Here is a 15,064-nt window from a genome sequence, read left to right as displayed (position 1 = left end):
TTTGAGAGGTGGGGGCATGGGGCATTCAGTGACTGCATCTGCAGTTGCTTGAAGCCTTGAAGTTGCTGGACAGTGCAGGGAGGGGGAAGCACCTCTGCACACACACCCACTGCCCAGGCTCCCCAGGTGAGTGACCCCAAGGGGCTGGCTGCAGGCAGGAGGAAACACCCCTTATTGTCCAGTTTCAAGATTGCAGGTTTTCTCTTACTCTTCAAAGTGTCACAACTGGCCAAGAACCTGCCCACAGTCAGTAATGTCTTTAGAGGATCAGAGAAAAAAAGGGAGAAGTAGCAGAAATGCAAAAGTCATCTTGAGAAAGCAGTATCTGTGCAGTTTTGGTCACCAAAGCATGACTGTTTCTTTACACTTGAGATTAACATCTTTACTAGCAGTAAAATAAAAAATTCAGGTTTTGTTCTTGTGGGTTCCAGAATGAGTCTTTCATTTTCCCAGTAATGATCTGAGGAGACAGATCAGTGAACATGTCCTTCATAAAATTTCACCTGTTACCAAGTTTAACTAGCCCTTGGTTTTATCATTAATATGCTAGACTTGTAATGGCCTGTGGAGAAGCATTATGTCTCTGTGCCAGAATCTGCTTAAGGAGCTTCAACCCTGACGCCAGAGCAGCCGTCCTGCTCAGAGGTCATGGTGGAACCTGCTACTTGGAATTTTAGCTGGAAGCTGCTTTCCCATTCTTGTTGACAGTGAAGCTTATATAGGCTCTCTGGCACAGGGCTTGATTCACATTAAAAAGTTTGCGATAAATTCTTAATAAATAGGTGATGAGCCAGATATTGTTCTGAGGACGTTCTTGAGGATGCTTATCACAGAAGTCTGTAACCATTTTGCACTGCCAAAGCAACTATTTTATGTCATGGGTTATTGCTCTTCAGAAACTGAAGACTCTAAATATCTGCAGTTCAATTGTATGAGTATAGTAAAGGAGAAGCATTAATGCCAATAATATTAATTTGGTTTGTTTTCTGCTTTCTTTGTAGTCTTTAAACTGCACTCATCTGAAACCAGCTTCTCACTTAAAGCACGAGGCTGGGGAATGATGTATGTAGGTCAGTCTTTGGTCAGAAACTTTATCTTACAAAGTCCTTGAAAACAAAGAGTTTGCAATGGGAAGGTAATTGGCTTCAGCAGCAGCTCTGTACACTTTGAGTGGGTATGCCCACACAACAGCCATGTTCAGAAGTCTGGTCTGTTGAATTAATTATTTTCAAAGTAGTTTAAGGACAATCAGATTGTCATTTTGAAGGTGCTCCACATCTGCTATCTGTACTGAATTACTTATCTCTGCTGGTAACAGTGCTGTACTTGGTTAATACTCCACTTGCACAAAAGCATTCTATTGACACATAATATAAACTCATTCTGCTCTTCTAGGAACTCTCAAAGGATATTTATTTACAGTCCACGATCACTGTCCCCCAGCTTGACTGTTGTGTTTGGATTGAGGCCTTAGACCTTGCAGTATCAAGCTAAACGTCAACAACAGTTTAATAAATCCAGACAGTGGGGATAGCCTGTAACCAGGAGAGGGGCCCTGCTGTGTGCTGTGGATATATATAGCAGGATATGTCTCCCTAATATTTTTAACCCCCTGGCTCTCTGTAGTGCCAGCTTGATAGGTGACTGCAAGCAGGCCCACTCCTCCCAGCCTCTTTCCCCTCCTGGCTTTTGCTCTTTGACTTTGAGTTAGGGCATCTTTTTATTGAGGCCGCTGCATGGGATTTACAAACATGAGAGGCGTGGGCAGCAGTGGGTCTCCCTCCATGGTCAGTGGCAGCATGTCCTGGGGGCCTGTGCTGTGTGTGAAGGAGAGCAGAGCTGCTGTGAGCTGAGCTGAGCTGAGCCAGCCACGGCCAGCTGGGAGAGGGGCGTGGAGCCTCCCCAGTCCTGCAGCCCATCTCCTCTGCTTTCAGGAGCTCCAAGGCCCTGCCAGGCGTGGACCAGAGGGTGAACTCACGTTTACTGTTCATGTAAACACACTGGTCTCATTCAGTGCTTTGGGGATGCCACCATAATCCAGAGAAGTAACTAGGAATGGGAGGAGTCTTGGCCGTGATGGTGAAGCCGGTATGGAAGGAATATCCTGGAAACTGAGGAACACGGTGCTGATAGTGCTTCCTAACATGGCAGAGACACTGTGGGACTGTGCTGCTCCTATGTGGCAGCAGGAACAGCCCTAAGTCCCTGCTGCTGGCCTCCATAGTGGTGCTGGGTGCGAGTCCAGGTGGGGAGCGGGATGGGGAACCCACCTGGCAGCGTTCATCAGCAGAAAGCCTGGCTCAGTGGCTGGGCTGGGGCAGGCATGGGGGTTCAGCGGGGGCAGAGGGGTTGAGGGATAGGCACAGGGGTTCTGGGGTAGGCAGAGGAGTTTAGGGGCAGGCACAGGGGTTCAGGGACAGCAGAGGGGGTCACTGCCAGGCACAGGGCTTCAGAGAAAGGCAGGCACTGCTGGAGCTGGGAGTTCTGCCAAAGAAACACACATGCGGCTGGAGCCCGGTGTTCTCCTTCTTTCCCCTCCTTCTTCAGGTGTTTTTTTAACTTGAGGTTACAGGCATTGTTCCTTCTGATGGTGATGGTTTTACGGTATAGCTCCAGGATGCGACTCCCTAATATTTTACGCGCACGCGCACACACACGACTGCCCGTGAAACTTCGGGTGAGGAACCCGCGGCCGCTAGCTGGGAGGGTCTCTGGCTCACTCGCTGTCGCTGTGACGCTGGGGGCGAGATTTGGTTGCCGGTGCCCTTTGAAGCGCCCGGGCCGGGAGCGCGTCCGGCCCCGCGCGGTCCCGTCGCGGCGGGCGTGGCGGGGCGGTGCCGGCCGTGCCCGCCCGCTCCGGCTGCGGGGCGGCAGCCGCGCTCCGAGCGCCGGCAGAGGCGCGGGCGGGAGGCTCCCTGGCAGCCTCCCTGACCGTGTCCCCTCGCTGGATGGAGCCCGGGGCTGCCGGGGATGCGGTGCCCGCCGCGGGGGCTGGCGGAGCGGCTTGAGCCCCCCGCCCGGCGGAGGCGAGCATGTCCAGTGAGCGGCTTAACAAGACAGCGGTGAAGGATGCGCGGTTAAAAGATCTGTTGTTGGAAAGAGGTACCGGCGCGTCCGCAGGGGCAGGGACCGCGGGATGCGGCCCGCGGCACCGCAGAGCCCGGAGCGCTCGCCGGCGGAGCTGCGGGGGGAGGTTCGGGGTGACGCTCTGGTGTGATTGCTGACAGGGTCGTAAATTATGTCTCTCTTTTTCGAGCTCTTCTGAGAAGGTAATTTGATTCAACGTGTTGCCTTTTCCGTGTTGGGCGTTTACCCTGAAGGTTGTGTTTGGTTTTAGGGTTTTTTTCCCCTGGAGAATTTTTATTAGAAATGTTTCTTGCACGTAGAGAAGCTTATATATGCGAGTGCTCAGGCTCGGGGTAGTAAAACCAAAGCATTTCTCTTCCTGAAGCTTTGCCCGGTTTCTTTCCCAGTCGGTTTAGGAAGAGTGGGGAGGAGGAGATGCCTGTCTGGGAGGCGGTGGCCCTTCACGCCTGGCAGGTGTTGGGCAGGGGACGTGATGGGGGCCGGGGTGACCCAGTGCCTGTCAGCAGCCGCTAGGAACTATTTAAATGGCCTTGATCAGTGCCAGCAAATACAGACTGCTGCTGCTGCAGTCTGCCTTTGCTTTTTACTGCTAATAACCTAATGAGCAGCAGGAATATCACTCAGGAGGAGGAAGCAATATAAAATTATCTTTCTTTTCCCCGTGCTCTCCATTAAGGAAATCCTCTTGAACATCAGTAAGGTGTTCTGTTGCAGTTTGGTGTTTACACTGTAAACTGAATGTGGGAAATCCCATGTGCTCACAGCTGTGTGCTGTGGTTTTTATTTTCTTTATTGTATGGCCATATTTTAATCAAACATTTTCAAATTATTCCCTGCCACAGGAAGTGCTCACAGACCAAATCACTCCTCTCTAGGGGAGAGGTACTGTCCCTTGCCACTGAAATGCAGGGGTCTTGATAAATTTAGAAGACTCTGTCCTTGGCAAATAGAGAAGTAACATGTCATTCTAGTGATCTGTGCATTCTAGGAAAGCCTAAATAAACATTGGTTGTTTTGCATGTTGCAAACATGCATGTTGCATGTTGCCCTTTAGCAACAGTCTCTCGATTTCCAGTCTAAAGTGTGACATGGGCCCAAAAAAAGTTTGGATAAAGAAACCCTTTAGTGCTTCAGTAGCCGCAGAATGTGAATTGCAGAAGTTGTCAACTGTGTGAAGTTGGTGTTCAGTGTTTCTGAGCCAAGAAAAACCAAGACTTTTAACTTAACTGTGGTTTGGGTGGGTTTAGTTTTTAATTAATTCTGTTCTTCCGGCTTTGTGATCTTTTGCTGCAGACATTGTTAGCTTCCAGTGATGCAAGAGGGGAAAAGGAAAGATCATTGCCCTGTGTGTGGGGTTGATAGCAAAAGCAGAGCACAAAGCACTGACTAACCAAATTCTTTGAAAATGTTGGTGGTCTTAATGATGAGTGGAAAGTACTTAACAGCAAAGAGTGATAAAGTGATAGACATATTTTTGGCCTTTACCCTTTCCTTAGTCTTAAGTAGGCTTAGTTCCTCCTCAGGAGATGATTGCAGACCCTCTGCACTTTGGTGCTGTTGCCTGCTTGTGGCAGACAGCTGGACCTTGGCACCAGCCCCAGCTGGACACTAGCACGCTTGCAGCTCCTGTACTCTGATGTTTTGTTTGCAAGAGATGGTAGATTAATGAAACAGCCTTGGGTTTCCTTTAGATCCACTGCAGGTTCATCTGGATTTTATGTTTGAGTGGCGTTTTTCTAGCTCAGCTTCGCAGTTGTGTTGTGTCTGCACAAGTGTTCTGCTGTCACACAGAAAGCTGAGCATGGCTACAAATTAGAGATGGGGGGGGGAAGAGGCTTGTTTTCTGATATTTGTTCTGTCCTTTCATTTTCATATGGCATCTCTCTTTCCTCATTAACTTTTTAAAAAGTAAAAAATTTAGTATTGGTTCCCCAAAGTTCCTGGTTGTGCGTCCATAAAGTAGTGCCCTTTTTGGAAAGTACTGAGCAACTTGAGCTGCTTCTTTGCTTTTTCTACCAGCCTAGCAACCAAAGACCTCCTCCCATTAACTGGAGTTGTCTTTCAAGATGAGAGCATCCCCTGTGAGCAATGCAGTTTCCATAGAAATATCATCAACTAGGTAACTGCGAAGGGCAATTTTCCCCCTTATATTGCTCATCCTTGCTGCTCCAGTATAGCCAGAAGGGTGCAAGAGTGACTCATTTCTAAATATACTTAATATTTGTGGTATAGGCAGGGCTTCAGATAAGATGATGGGTTCTGATGGAGTTCATTGTAATTGTATCTCTTGCAACAGCCAGGGCCCTGATTTCATTTTTAATCGTGATGGAACATCTGTTGTTTTAGAGTACCAGAGCTCTTTTTAGATTTTTACCTGACTGGGAAAGGACTAGTAAAGTTAGCGTTACAGTAGTTGGAGAGAAGGTGGTAATTGAAAAATACACTGCATGTAGATTCAATAGGCTTAAGGTTTTCCATTCTAGTTAACTAGCTTTCATGCTCTTTACTTAATAAAAAAATTAAAGGTAGTGTACTAAATAATCAGTGTCCTGATTCCTCTTGGGCTTTGAAGCTTACCGAGCCCTCTGGACTCTGTTGGTATTACAGGTGGCTGTTAAAATAGAATGGGGTTTGTGTGTATGAGGTTTCTTCAGTATTTTGTTCAGTGAAATTGTTTTGTCCAAAAGGGTCATCTGTGGTGTTTGTGTTGAAGAGTTTATTTCCTATGGAGGCTGCAGAGAAGGATCATCAGGAAGCTTCTTAGTTTTGACCTACAGCCACTGATGCTGATAAATCTGCTCTGGCAAAAATGAAATAATTTTCATACTTTTTAGAACAGTTTTCATCACAAAACTTTGCAGAATGGACAGCAAGAGTATCTCAAGCCAGATCTGTCTCAGAGAAATATTGAGGGTCTTTTCAGGTTGTTGCTTTGATGGTTAACCTTCTATGTGTGGATGACACATTTTCCTCTTTTTTTTCTTTGTTTTAGCTGAACTGGAGTTTGTTCAGATCATCATTATAATCGTGGTTATAACTGTTATGGTGGTAGTGATCATCTGCTTGTTGAACCATTACAAACTCTCAACACGCTCCTTTATCAACCGACAGAGCCAAAGCAGAAGACAGGAGGAAACTCTGCAGACGGTGAGTGTGAGCCCCTTGCACCAAACTCCTTTTCCTTGGGCTGTATGGGCCTGCAGCAAAGCCTCCTGATGAGCTCTGGTACAGGAAACTGCTGGAAAAACTTCTGATATCACTTTTAATACTCCCTGTAGTTAGATATTTTGCCAAAGTTGTATTTGTCCGTAGAAAACAAATTTGGAGCGCAAATGTAAGGTATATGGTCTTCAATTATTTTTAGACCCTGCTATGTTTCATGTAGCCTATATTCATTTTGCATTTGGAGGCTTAGATGGGACATTGTGTTTGCTGCTGCTGTAATTTGAGAGGGGAGTGTGGAGGGGGAATGAATGGAGTTAGCTGGGCTGCAAAGATTTGAAATACACATTGTTATGACTTCCCATATATTGTCTGATATCCTGGGGTTTTATCTCTGTTACTGTTTTGTGATGCTGCCATGGCTCTTCTCTGGATCAAAACCACTGTCCCAGTAAGGGCCCAGGAAAATGCAATGTTTGTTTCACTAAAACAGCAAACAGAGACTAGAGAAAGGATCTCTCCAAGGACCTGGCTTGTTTAAGATGTGTTGTTACAGAGTCGAAGGCTTGTGATGGAATCTCAATCAGTAAGATTGAGAGTGTGTTTAGTCAACCCATCAGTAAACGAGCACCTAATTTGCCTTGTGAGCCAGGAGTTTGCTGGGTGGGATGCTCTGCTCCCTCGTGAAGGTTAAGCACACCTGACCTTGGGATATCCCCCACAAGCCACACAGTGTCCCGTGGTATTGCAGGGAGGTTCTTCCTTCTGATGCGCTTTTCCCAGAGTGGAGCCCTTGGCCTCTTTGCTGACAGCGATGGCCAGAGGGCCATTTATGAAGTCACCTTTTGATGCATTGAATTCCTGGTAACAGTGCTGAGTTCACAGCTTCCTTTTGCTGCCAAAAACGTTGGATTGTAACTGAGATGCGATCATAATGGTTTACACCAGTTCTAACACCACAGTCTCGCCTTTTTATCCATTCCAGTCTTACGAGTCTTCCCTCTTTGTGCTCCTTAGGGAGCTGCCAAGGTAATGGTGAGAGGCCTCAGGGGACTGCTCTGGCTGAACACTAATTGCTGGCTTTTTGCTTTTGCTTTTTTTGTTATGGTTAGATTTCAGCAGGGGAGGCAGAGATGCCACGGGGCTGCTGTGCAGCTTTCTCCCTGGCAATTGGCAGCTCCTTCCTGAAAGTCAGCTGTACAATGTGACAATGCAGGGCTCCCAAAGCTCCACAGCTCTCTCTTAGTACATCACCTGTGCCATTTTGCTGGGGTGAATTGCTCTTTCCTTGGAGGGGGAGGAAAGGAGCTGCCTCCTTAAGGAGAGGCTGCCTCATTGCCTGGCACTTCGCTAGTGTACGAATGCTTAGCTCTAATTTGGTTACAGATGAAACTGGAACTTGTCAAACCTTAACCTCATGGACTTGAGGACTGGAAAAATTGACTAGATTAATTTGAATGTTGCTTTGAAATGGACACTGTAATTCAAGAACCACAATTCTGTCTGAAAAATGTTAGCTATAATTGCTACAGATGCCTAAAATGAAATAGTTGGAGATAAATGAAATGCATTTTCATCTTCACAAATCTTTTTAAACTGTAGTAAGCTGTCAAATGCATGAAATAACCCATTATTTCCTTTGTATGGTTCATTACTATTGTCTGTTATCAGAGCCAATGGGTTTTTTTTTTTTCTCTTTGGCACAAGGGAGAAAACTTCACCTTCTTGTGAAGAAGAACATGCAGTTTGGCAGCAGGGACTTGGGAGCTGCTTTAGTACCCAGAACTGATCTTAAATAATTTTTAAAACACTGACTCAGTTTCAGTTTGATGTCACCATTATAAGTAATGATAATCACAGCCAAGTGAGCACTTCATGGGAATTGATGAGGGGATGGCAAGAATCAGTTACTAATTCCTCTGAAAGCCTTTGGTATAGATTTGTCATCACTATTACTCATCTGAGTTTCTGATAAGCTGCAGCTCTTCTTAGAAAAAGGTAATGATTGTGGGGAATGGGGATTTACAGGTCTCAGAGTTCAGATGTCAAAACCTTTGAATTTTCTATTGTGTCAGGTGTTAGAAGGAAATTCTGGTAGAAACTGGCAAACCTTGAAAGCAATGTGCAGAGAATGAGGGTCAGAAAACTAAAGTAAGTGCTCTCTGGTGAGAAACTGCAAATGACCAGTCTGTTCTCACTGTCCACAGTGGAGTGGCTTGCACAAGATAATAGTGTGAGTGGTGAGATGCAGGTTATACACTTCTAAAATTCATTTTTTGTACCAGGCATGCTTTGTTCTGTGTGCAATTGCTATCCAAGTGTATTTTCTTGCAAGGGAATATTTTTTTAATGGTGTATAGACTCTGAAAACAGATATAAATGTTTGTTAACCACTAATGTCTGAAGAAAATATTATTGTGACTTAAGTCTTTTTTTTGGTAGAGAAATAGTGAATGGAAATAGAGGAAATTCAGACATGTTTCTTGAAAGAAAATGGTAAAGCAAATTATTTGACTGTTGGCTAGTTCTGTAGTGAACTCTGAAGTGAACACACTCTCATGTAACTGAGGTAGCAGAGGTGTATAAAAATGTATCCTGTTCAGATGGTGCCTTTTTTTTTTTTTTTTTGGTCCTTTTGTTACCTTCACTTTTTCTTTAAGCCTTTCCTGTTTCTAGATAATCATGCCTTCCACCAGCTAAGTGGTGGCTGAACTGCACAGGTTTCTGGCCTCATAAAGACCATGATCTCTCTCTTATTCTGGTTCTCCTACAGAGTGTAATAGGAGTGATCAGCTAAATTACCTACTGCCTTTATTACCAGCCTCACACCTGTAAAACTCATGGGTTAGGCATCAGAAGTAAGGAAATGAAAGATATTACTGAATTTCTTTTTCTGGTTGAACTTCTTCATGGTTATACCAAAAAATAAAAACAAAAAAAAGCGAAAAAACCAAAACAAACAAACCCCCAAAAAAACCCCCAAACAAAAAACCCAAAAGCAACCAAACAAACAAAAAAAAAAGCCCCAAAGAAACACCATCAAATAAAACATAAATAAAAGAGGATGATAATGAAAATTTCAATTTCCAGGCCAGCTGGAAGTCAACTTTCCAGTCAGAAATTAGAATATTAAAAAGATGAAATCACTACAATCACAAGTGTTAACACTTGAAGTAATTTGAATTAATGTTTGAAGTGCAGAAAAAGGACCAGTCATAGAAAAAAAACGCTGCTCTTCGGCAAGTGCACGCTAAATGTTGTTGTTTCGTGCCTGTTCTGTAACTGCAGTTTTCTGCTCTTTATATTTTTCTTTATTTTTCTTTTCATTCCTCTGGACTGTCATCTTCCAGTCTTTCCCCTGGTCTTTGGTATTTTATTACCTTGATTATTGGGCCAAGGCCTTAAGCAGATCACAGCCAAGGGCAGGACAAATGCTGAGTGCTCAGGAGCAGTGGGTGCTTCTGCTGCAGTGCTGAGGATGCTGCCTGCCTTCTGCTATTGAGGCCATTAAGCATTCCAGCCCTGTTTTTACATTAGCAGAAATAAGAGTTTTGGGGTCCTAATTATGAGAGGTGGAAAGATGCTGAGCAATAACCATGTTGGCATGAACAGTAGCCTGGAGTGAGCCTGCAAGGTGCTGAACAGTGTATGACAATGGATAAAATATTGAACATTTCCTCCTGCTGGCTTATCCATCTGCAGTGTTGGGCTTCACAGCTGGGAGCAAGCCAAAGGTTGCAGAACACCTGAGAGGGATGCAAAAGCCATAGGGTGTGGAGTATACCAGGAGCTTGCCCAGGGGCTGCTTCACTTGGAAACAGCAGAACCTCTGGTGTGGGAGCAACTGATGCTACTGGCAGTGCTGGGGGATTTTGGAGCAGAGCCATGTGGCAGCCCTGGAAGGGCACATGTGTGCACAGGGTGTGTGTGTCTGATGCCTAGAGGGGAAATCCGTGTTGCAGCATTTCTGGCTGTGCCTTTGTTGACCCGGTGTGGGGAGGGGGACACTATTGCTGGTAACCAAAAGTGTCCTGCTGGAATGTAGGTAGCTGCAGCAGAGCTGCTGCTGTGGCACTTTGCTGTTTGCTGGGACCAAACAAATATAAATCTTGCTTCCCAATGATTAGCTCTTAATGTCATCACCAGTGATTTCCATGGGGACATTGAGGGGAAAGAGATTAACTGACTTACAGAGGTACTTAATGAGCTTCTGATGTTCCTAATTTCATTCCTTTTCCCTGTCCTGGTGTCTTTGCATTGTTTTCTTTTATAAAGTGATGTTGAATGAGTGCTGAACACTTGTACTGCCCCAGGCCTACTCCTGGCAGCAAATCCTTGCATCCATCACACAAGATGCTCACCCTGACCAGCCCCTGCCTCCCAGCACCGAGGGCAGCATTGCTGCTCAGGCTGGTCAGCTTGCATTAGAACCTGCGTTGGGAATGCCAGTCTTGGATGCCGAGCTCCAGGAGCACAGCTGTGAAAAATACTCCTCTCTGCCCTGTACCAGCTATTTCAGAATAAAAGGGGAACGTCAGGAGGGTGACAGAAAATACTCAATAATATTGACAGCTCAGGGATTTGTCATTATTTCAAATGTTAGTCTTTCCTGCTGGTCTTTAAATTATTTCCTACTGGCATTGGCATTATTCTGTCTGTTCCCTGCTGGTGTCCCTAGGCCACTCATTCTCATTTTCTTACTGACATGTGCAAAAGAAAGAAAATCCAACTGGGAACAGGAACCCAGTCTACAGCCAGAAGAGAGTGTGAGTGCTGTAGACCACCCTGCTTTGCCAAATCTTTTTGTTTGTACCAGTCATCATTTGGCAAGGGCTGGATGTGCTGTCTCCTTCAGGGACATGGGCTTGCCTCTCCTCAGGGAGTGCTGCCAAGAGGGACAGCGAGCTCGGCTGCTGCTCTTTGAAGTCTCCCACAGTAAAGTCATTTATGTTTAATACGGGCAGGATTGTCCAGGAAATCTGCAGGTAGGACTAGAAGTGAGGAGCGCTGGCTTTGGGTGGCACCTGAGTCGGTGTGTCACCTTGGGCAACTTGCTTCATCTCCAAACAAAGGAGGAAGGATAATAGTACTTGCTCCCTTCAGTTGAATGAAATGAAGATTACCTAAAGTGATGAAGTGCTGTGAAGTTGGGGAAATAAAAGTTTTAAAGCATTAAGTAACAGGAATAATTGCAGTAAGTGTAGGGAGGCAGATTACATGTGAGAGATTTGTCACTCTCCGTAATTCTCTAATCTTCTCCTCGGTACCGTGCACTGCTCTGTTAGACAGCGTCACCTCTCCTGCCCTTGAGGAATCACTTTTAAAGGAATGAGAAATCCTGCTGGAATACTCATCATTCTGTTTGGGACAACAAAATAGTTTGTTTTGCTTGTGTTTGTTGCTATCTTCAAAGCTGTGGTGGTCTGTATCACCCAGGAAGGTACCAGGAGGAATGAGCCCCTGTGCCTTCCTGGAGCGTTTTCAGCAAGCCACTGCTTTAATGTGGTGTAATGTACCACCTAGGGCCAACATCAGAAACTACACTGCTATCTGGAACATTTCACTTGCAAAAGAAGTGTCTGTATTTGCGTGTGTATGTTTTTTGTATAAAAATAAAATAAAAATCTGGGTTAAGGAGAAAAGAGGGGCCTTCTTAATAATGGTAATGCATTTTAGAAAGTGAAAAACTGACTTTTGTTTCTCAGAAAACATGATTTCAGGCAAAGCTCTATTTTGCGGAAACTTAATAGTGGAGAAAGCCTGTAAATCTCCTTAACAGTCAGCAAAAAAAGAAAAGTTTGGATTATATGGGATTGTCATGGTTTAACCCCAGCTGACAACTGTGTACTAAGCACCACACAGCAAAGAAAAGTTTGGATTATATGGGATTGTCATGGTTTAACCCCAGCTGGCAACTGTGTACTAAGCACCACACAGGCACTTGCTCCCAGCAGGCTGGGGTGGAGAATTGGGAGAGTAGAAGTGAGAACTCCTGGGCTGAGATAAGACAGTGTCATAGGGAGAGCAAAACAAGGAATTCATTCACCACTGCCCAGGGCCAGGCATGTGTCCATCCATTTCCAGGGCATCAGTGCTCCGTGTTGTGTAACAGTGACTTGGGAACACAAATGCTCTTGCTCCCAAAGTCCCCCTTTGCTTCCTCTTCCCCTGGCTCTAAGTACTGATCATGATGCCATAGGGTCTGGAATGTCCCTTTGGTCACTTGGGTCAGCTGTCCGGGCTGTGCCCCCTCCCAGCTCCTTGTGCACCCTCAGCCTCCTGTGCTACTGAGGTGAGGAGCAGAATAGCCCTGACTGTGTAAAGACAATTCATCAATTATGAAAATAACCCTGGGTTATCAACACTTGTTTTCCTCACTAATCTAAGACATGGCTCCATACTGCCATTGCTACTGTGAAAGAAATTAACTCTATCCCAGCTTTAACAAGCACAGGAATCCTCTTCCTTTATTACAGCTTGAGGAAAATTTTTGCTGAATGTTAATTTTTACCTATAATTTCTGCTGAGTTAAAAATCATTCTTCTGGTAAATGTCTTTCCTGCTGGCTGTCAATGGGCTGATGCTCAGCTGAGGCAGTTGGATGACAGTGTGTGCTGCAGTATTTAAAAGTGTCCTCCAAAATTCATCTTCTTGCACTGTTTAATTCTGGAGGCTCTAAAGCTTTGTAAAATATGAAATAGCAAATTATCCTAGGCTTATGGAGTCTCCTAAGCTCTAAATACTGAGTTTAATAATCAACACCATGAGATAATTAAGTAATCACTCAGCTGGATTTATTAAATGATGCCGCTATTTCAAAACCTAATCACAAAGTTAATTTCTGTAAATTATGGTGAAACCCAAGAATGGCAATGGTCAGCAAAAGACATAGGTGGTTCCCTAAGATTTTTCATGCTTGGTGTTATTGGTAGGTGCTAGGATTTTAATTGCAAAGCCCAACAATGTTAAAAATGTATACAGTATAGGGAATGAATGCATAAGCTTTCTTTCCTTGTTACTTTTAAGTATTGAAGCTCATGCCTGAAGTCTCTTGAACAAGGAGCACATTGAGGTGGCCTAGCTATTGACAGTCTATAAGAAGCAGGTAAATGAGGTACTGCCCTCATCAAAATATGGGTAAATTGCATTTGCTCAGGTTTAGCCTTGTTTGCACATACCTGATAACTACTTGTACAAATCCCTAATATAAATACAAATGCTGTCAGTTCTCATCTGATTTTCGCTGATATGAGCACAGGGGAAGCATTTTAGCTTTCAAAGGAAGATCTGTAAGCATAGGGACAAGCAGAGAGCGAGAACTAACACTTTCCCTCAGTATAAGTCACCCCAGATTGGTCAGGGTGGTCCTAGCACATTATTTCCTAAATCTACATCTCGGGGTGGAGGGGTGTAGTCATGGGGATATTTTTCTTCTGCAGCACTTTATTCTCATCTGCGCCTCTTTCCATCACCCCAAGATCAGTGGAGTTGGTGGGCACCAACCCTAGGGTTAGATAGTATCCACCCAATACAAGGGAGGGGGAGTTTCCCTTAAATAAAGACTCAGAAAGGTAGGTAGTAAGTCTCCTGTGGTAGATGCAGTGATTTCAGGAGGGCAGAAATTCTGTGTTGGGTCACAGAATCACGCCTCGGTGAGGAGAGGATTCTGTGCTGTGTCATTGGACCAACCATGGTGAGGTTGATCTGCAGGTGTGTGAGCCTGGTATTTTCCAAGTGTGGGCATGCTGAGCACATGTTACCCAGCCATCTGCTTGGGGAGTTCTTCTGGCTCCTGGGATAGAGATCTTGCTGGGGGTTGGCTTCTGCCAAATCATTTATTCAGCCTGCTGCTCTCTCCAGGGGAAACCTTAGGGAAGGGAGGAGCTACAGGTGAAGTGTAGGACCATACTGCCGCAGGAACGACATTGTTACATATCCTTGCATTCTAAGGATCTCACAGCCTCAGAATTCAACTGCATCCCAAGCTGTTTACCTTCTCAAATAGGGTAAACTTGAGTGGGGAGAGCTTTGGTCTCCTTTGTTCTCATCTTGATGTGACTATCCCAGTGCCCTCGTTACACTCATTGGGATCCTTGTAGCAGCTGCAGTGCTTCAGGCAGGGCCTTTGACTGTTCTGGGATTCAGGCATCAGCAGTAGAAGTAACAGGCAACTCCTCTCTTCTAACAAGTTATTTCTGTTAGGCATGGCTGGTAGCAGATCTGGGAGTCTTGGCTCACTGAGCACGTCCTGTTCCATCTCCATGCAAGGAGTTTTTCTCCATATGCTGCACCATCTCTCTCAGCTCATCTTACCCTCTTGCCTTTGGGGAGATGGGCCCTAGAATGGAAGTCATTTGCACGTTCTCACCAGCAGCTCCTTCTCGTAAGGGAGTTTAAGTAATATGAATGGTGGAGGTAGATTTTATTTCTTTCTGGGTTGGCTTGTTGGTTTTGCCTTTTTTTTCCTCTCTTCTGAGCCTGTAACTCAGGAGCAGTTAATTGAGAACTTTAGCTTTGACTAATATGTTTTACAAACAGTTGCAATGGGTTTGGAGCCTGTAGGGTCAACTGCTGATAACCTGATTGCCTTTAGTTGTGCAACCAGACCCTCAGATATTTCAAAATAAAGGCACCTGGGTGCTGAAGGAATGGAAAGGAATGTGTGCAGAAGTATGTATATACATGTATGTATGTATATAGTTAGAATTTCTTCAACTGACAGAACCACATCTAGGCACTGAAATAAGTGACTCATGCACAAGATTTGTGTTTCATGTCTTTGCAAAGGGGAATACTTGGGGAAGTTGTAAATAAT

General features: G+C 45.0%; 1 protein-coding gene across 4 annotated transcripts in view; it reads left to right on the top strand.

Moving 5' to 3' along the window:
* LDLRAD4 (low density lipoprotein receptor class A domain containing 4) overlaps positions 1 to 15,064 on the top strand; it is a 239,314-nt gene that overhangs the window by 210,952 nt on the left and 13,298 nt on the right. For 2 of the 4 annotated variants that reach the window (XR_005952259.1, XM_041399420.1), the window contains exon 4: positions 6,080 to 6,234. Coding sequence is in view for 3 of the 4 variants with exons in the window: in XM_041399420.1 (XP_041255354.1) it covers positions 6,080 to 6,234 (155 nt within the window). In the remaining variant the exon portion in view is untranslated. Of the gene's footprint in view, positions 1 to 2,825; positions 3,103 to 3,127; positions 3,270 to 6,079; positions 6,235 to 15,064 lie in introns of those variants that run through there. The other 2 variants (XM_041399421.1, XM_041399422.1) reach the window with 2 other exon arrangements.

The sequence above is a fragment of the Onychostruthus taczanowskii genome, unplaced genomic scaffold, assembly GCF_017590055.1.
Source record: "Onychostruthus taczanowskii isolate IOZ18803 unplaced genomic scaffold, ASM1759005v1 scaffold16, whole genome shotgun sequence".
In the NCBI taxonomy this organism is placed as follows: domain Eukaryota; kingdom Metazoa; phylum Chordata; class Aves; order Passeriformes; family Passeridae; genus Onychostruthus; species Onychostruthus taczanowskii.
The sequence above is the reverse complement of the archived record's forward strand: the minus strand, read 5'-3'. Positions and strand labels throughout refer to the sequence as shown.